The sequence below is a fragment of the Myxine glutinosa genome, chromosome 1, assembly GCF_964187855.1.
Source record: "Myxine glutinosa chromosome 1, kmMyxGlut1.1, whole genome shotgun sequence".
Classification (NCBI taxonomy): domain Eukaryota; kingdom Metazoa; phylum Chordata; class Myxini; order Myxiniformes; family Myxinidae; genus Myxine; species Myxine glutinosa.
In genome coordinates this window covers 130,218,413-130,223,894 of record NC_136261.1, presented here as the reverse complement: position 1 = coordinate 130,223,894, position 5,482 = coordinate 130,218,413, and the positions used below count along the sequence as shown (strand labels likewise).

Here is a 5,482-nt window from a genome sequence, read left to right as displayed (position 1 = left end):
ACGCAAGAGAAAGTTACAAAAGGCGTTTTTTTTAATGAAAGAGCGAGGGACCGTGGGAAAAAAGAAAGGTTACTAACAATGGGGACACATTAGGGCACAACCTGCCAGTAATAGGTGGGTTGGGTTAATGGGGAGGGATGACGGTGCTGGGTGATGTCCCGAAATGGTGGAGCAACGCCTGCTTCAATCCCAGTAGCAGTAGGGAAGAGGCTGATTGAACTTCCTCCAGAAGGAGGTTCCGCAAACGGGAGATAAGAGGAACGAAAGAGTGCAGGTGGGCATTGAGACTGGATTTTGGGAGCTTAACATGGAGGGAGTTACTTGTAAATATGAATATCCCGTGTATCTTGGGAGTCGCTGGACCGGATGAGGAGACGCAGTAAAAGCAGAGAACATCAACCGATGCCTGCGATATGAGCAAGTGAACAACAAGCCGTGTGTTTCAGCGTCATCGTGGTAAATACCAATGAAGTTGAGAGTTTGAGATTCTTCATAATCCGGGGGAGATGTGGGTGGGTGTGTGGATCGTGTACAGCCACCCGGCTGCTGGTTGCATCATTTTTCTGTGGGCGCGTCTGCCGCTGATGCAATGCCTCTCTCTACCCAGTTATCTGGTCCTCATTTTGCCGACATCGGAAGGGATAACAGGCTGAGTCAACCCGACCTGGCGTTAATTCAACGGGATTACGAACTCAGGACCTTAGGATCCCAAGCCCGCCACCCAAACCATTAGGCTAATACCAGGTGATAGGAGAGATGTGAAGCAGGGGCACGAGCGGAGAGGAGTGCTCCATTGAGCTACAAACAAAGGCTTTCCGACAAAAACAAAGTTCTGATCTTTCAAGGAATACCGGCACATTGAGAACAAGAACGGCACAAGGTGGAGAGCATACCTCCACCAGGTTGAACAGTTTGTGTTTTGTATCCCACTGATAGGCCGGATCTGGATTCTGACCTGAACCAAAATCTAATCGGCTTGTTATTGTCACCTAACCGACTCGTCCACAACTTTTTGAGATATGTTATTTCACGCTTTTGGCCTTATCACTCAATGGGGAAGAATCACTTGAAAAAAAAAACCCAATTCCAATATCCAGATTCGAATCTTCACCAAAGTCGAATCATTTCATCCTTGTCAGTATTCGAAGCTAATGTAGACAGCTCAGAGGTGAGTGTGCACACCTCTAGGCTATCCTGTCAGCCCCAGAAGGAAAATGAGCTTGTGAGAGTATTTGGAGTGTCGGGAAGAAAGGAAGGTGTCGAAGAGGTTTGGCCATATTTTGTGTGCGTAATAAATATATGACCCCTGGGGAAACCTGACCACAGGAAAGCATATTCTATGGTCAAACCACGACTATCCTGAACTTAAATATCCATTCAATAAATTTGCACTGTCTAATGAAAGTGCTGGCCCATAAGTTGTCTTTGTGCAAGATGTCATTGAAAGGCAACACCCTTGAAACGTGCTGATGATGGAACTTGTGAGCAAACAGGTTAAAGATGTACTTTCAACGAGGTAGTCTGCATGACTCCCTCCCCATTCAAAGCATTCTGTCAAATACCATGAATATTCCTAATTTGCCACCAACTTTCCTGGGATCAAAGAGATCTACCTAACTAGTTTTTGACAATCTTTTTCCATTTTTTCCCCATTTTTTTTGAGCTGTTTCCTTGAGATACAAGAAAAACCTTCTGGTATCTTCAGTTTATTCACAAACACAAACTGCACAGAGTCTGATCCAGGATTTCCAAAAGGAATTGGTCCGCATGTCATTTTAATTGTTGAAAAACAATGACCAGCACCATAAGTGTTAAAGCAATAATTGAAAGTCTCTGCACATAAATTTCTTGAGATGGACGTTAAAATAATTAAGGCATAATTGTTGAAATATGGTATATCAGTGTTTTTTTTTATCCTAAGAGAGGGTTTCAGATCTGTGAACCTTCCACTTCCATCCAATTAATTCCATTTACAACTTACACTCACCACTGAGCTGTCGAGCGCGCTGGGTTTCGATCTCGGCCGAGCCATAAGCTCTCACGCGAGAGGTTCGTAGGCAGGACAAGGCATCAATGTGTGGGCCGCCCTCGGATGGAGCAGCAACTCTCATCTGCTAGGATTATTTGGTGGTGTACGTTAAAAATGGCATCGTGTCTTTTGCGGAGAAGAGGTGGGTTAATGCCGGTGCCCTGAACCAACTTCCAATTCCTGCCCTGTAGGAACACTATTAATGGCACAGCCACAACTTTTTTTATTCTTTATTATTATTATTATTTTTGTATACAGAATCGAGGCTCGTGAAAGAGCTAACATTTATCACACAAACAAATCAAAGAGACAAACAAACAAAGTATATAAAAAGGGGAGCGGTAGACAAGATGGGGAGAGAAGGGGAAGCACATAAACACAACATTTGAGAGCAGGGACATCGGGACTGTGTGGGAGGGAGAGGGCTTGGGGGAAGGCGGCGTGGGAAAGGGGGCGGGGGGGGAGGGGTGGGAGAAGTATAAACACAAGGAACACCAAGGACTTCCAGGAAAGAAGTTGATATTTCAAAAAAGTGGATTTGGGGTGAAATTAGTGGGGGTAGAAAAGATCAAGGTTTTGGATGGGGGAAGATAAGAGATGGTGGTGAACAGCTGTTTTAAAGAGCTGGAGGGAGGAGTGGGATTGAAGAGAGTGAGGGAGTTTGTTCCAGAGGTGGGAGAAAAGATGAATGAAGGAGTGAAGTTGAGCTGAGAGTCTTGATTTTGGCAGTTTAACAATAAGAGGGTTGCAGGCAGATCTTGTGCGACCTGTCATAGGAATATTTGGGGGACAGAGCCCAGAGAGAGCTGGAGGAACAAGGCCGGAGAGGAGTCGGTAGAAGACAGAAAGACCACCAAACCTGCCTGTGGTGAGTAAGTGAAAGGCCCTCGGAGTTAGCTTCATCGCGGGAGATTCCAATGATTCTGAACGCTTTGGTTTCAACAGCGTGAAGACGAGCTAGGTGTGAGGCAGGAGCACCAGCCCAGAGAGTAGAACACTATTCCATTGAGCTGCGGATGAAAGCCTTGTATGTGGTGAGGAGCTCAGGTGTGCCAAGGAAGGACTTCGCACGACGGAGGATGCCCAGTCGGCGACTGGCTTTGGAGGCCAGCTTGGAAATGTGGTTTTCTCAGGAAAGATCATGGCAGAGGATTTGATACTTAGTAGTAATGCAACCAGCAGGCTTGGGTTAAGAATTTAATCCCACTCCAATATGCATTCGCTAACAAAAATGCCACTTGGTACATGGTTTATGCAGTACAAGTGGCAATTCTACAGCTGGACCACTCACACTGGAGCAAGAAGAGAATACGGCAAATGAGAATATAAACCAGGAAAGCAGTGTCTAATGAAAATGTTGCCAACCAACATCACAGCATTCCATAAAAGGTGCAAAAACCGATCCGCTTAACTGCAGAACTATCTGGTTACTTCCAATAATCGGCAAGGCCATGGAATCTTTCAACACAGTTGATATGAAATCCTTCCTTTTCTCCAACAACCTCATCTCAGATCAACAATTTGGTTTCAGACCCTCCCTGGACTTGCTGCTTCAACTCACTCAACAATGGATGGAGGCCATCACTGTCAGACATGAGATCAGGGCCGTCTCTCTGGAGATATCTCGTGCTTTTGATACAGTCTGGCATCCTGCCTTACTCTTCAAACTCTTCGGCGATTGCATCCGAGGCAAACTCCACACATGGCTTACTGACTTCCTCTACTCTTGTACCCAACGTGTGGCACTCAACGGAATCCTTTCATCTCCTCTCCTTGTCAATGCTGGAGTTGTCCAAGGCAATGTTCTGGACCAGTCCTATTCTCGATCTTAAATGATCACTCTTACTCTGAAAAATCCTCTTTATCTATTTGCTGATGACTTCACCTCTGCCTTGACATTCCTCATCCTTCAGACAAGTAGGCTACAGCCCATTCCCACTCATTCTGTCCAGGGCATAATCTTTTTACTATTTCAGCTTTTGTCATCAAATTTTTAACAAACATTTATTATGAGAACATTGAGAACACTAATTAATAAATGTAATTTTTTTTTAGCTGTTTTTGTTAAGTTCAGTTGGAGTACAAAGCGGATGCAGATGGTCTTTGCATTTTGAGATGAGATATACTTCCTAGTTGGATAATTGTGATGAGATTATTTTCCACTTTCATTAGCATTCATTAAACATCCTCAACATTAAAACGCAAGTGCGCACTGGTGTAATTTGCAGAAAAAAAAACACACACACACCTTAAGTATGTCAAGGTTATTGAAATGTCCAATAAATCATTACATGAAATTTCGATGATGAACAGTCTGATATGATCCTGATCCCAATATGATCCTACCAGAGATGTCACAGATCCGTGAAGTCGTTGTCATGTTTCCCAAACCATTTATACACGACACGCATCTGATGGACGGTCTAATCTCTCGTTGAAGTCTCACCATATGGAGCCTCATGGGATTGCCAAAGTGGTTATAAAGCTGAGCGAGTCATAATGAGGTAAGATGAGCACCCCTACATGATCTATACAGAACACGCGGCGTTTGGCAAAAATTACTTGCCCAAATGCTTGTCTTTCTGAAGGACACCAAAGTGTCTTTTACATTTACAAACGATAAAAAAAAACATTTTAAAATGCAAAATGGTGTAGCAATGGTATGCCAAAAAATATGTAAGCAATGTAGGGATGGTCAGAATACATTATCATGGGAAAAAATCCCGACATCTCTGAATATTCGATGTAGCGGTAGGTATGCAGGCAGCAATGTCTACTTTGTGGACTCCCTTAAACTTATGGAAAAAAAATATGAGTAGTTATGGACCTCCCCAACATAAAAATGTGGTAGATTTGTGTTTTATCCAAGTACTGAGTTTTGAATTGGGCTGTCTTAACAGAATCGGAAGATGAATAAGACGAAGACGATTTCTCTGATTCTCTGGAAAATCCTGTTTATCTATTTGCTGATGAGTCCATCCTCTGTTGTGACATCCTTCATCCTTCATACAGGCAAGCTGCAGCCTCTTCCTTCTCTTCAAACCTTGACAAAAAAAAAAACCACAAGCTGGTCAAACACTCTCGAATATGTTTCTCAATCCTGACAAATCTCCCACTTTCATCACCACGCTCCGAAAGGGCTGTCTGGTAAACACTACTATCTACTTTCTGAACAATCCCCTTGAGGAAGTTCAGTCATTCAAACTCCTGGGTCTCGTCTCACTATCAGTAACGATCTTTCTTGGGAAAACCACATTTCAAAGTCGGCTTCCAAAGCCAAAGCCAGCCGACTGGGCAGCCTCCATCATAAAAAGACCTTCCTTTGTGCACCTGAACTCCTATCCACCTTCAAGGCCTTCATCCACAGCTTGATGGAGTACTGCTCTCCACTCTGGGATGGCTGCCCTTCCTTGCATATTTTGTGGAAACCAAGACCTTTAAAATTATTGGAAT

At 43.8% G+C, this 5,482-nt stretch overlaps 1 protein-coding gene across 1 annotated transcript in view; it reads left to right on the top strand.

The window, feature by feature from the left end:
• The window catches only part of LOC137419092 (uncharacterized), a 9,406-nt gene extending 6,028 nt beyond the window's left edge, over positions 1-3,378 (top strand). Inside the window, exon 3 of the mRNA XM_078767094.1 lies at positions 3,288-3,378. Coding sequence (XP_078623220.1) covers positions 3,288-3,378 — 91 coding nt within the window. The remainder of the gene's footprint in view (positions 1-3,287) is intronic.
• Positions 3,379-5,482: the final 2,104 nt, after the last annotated feature.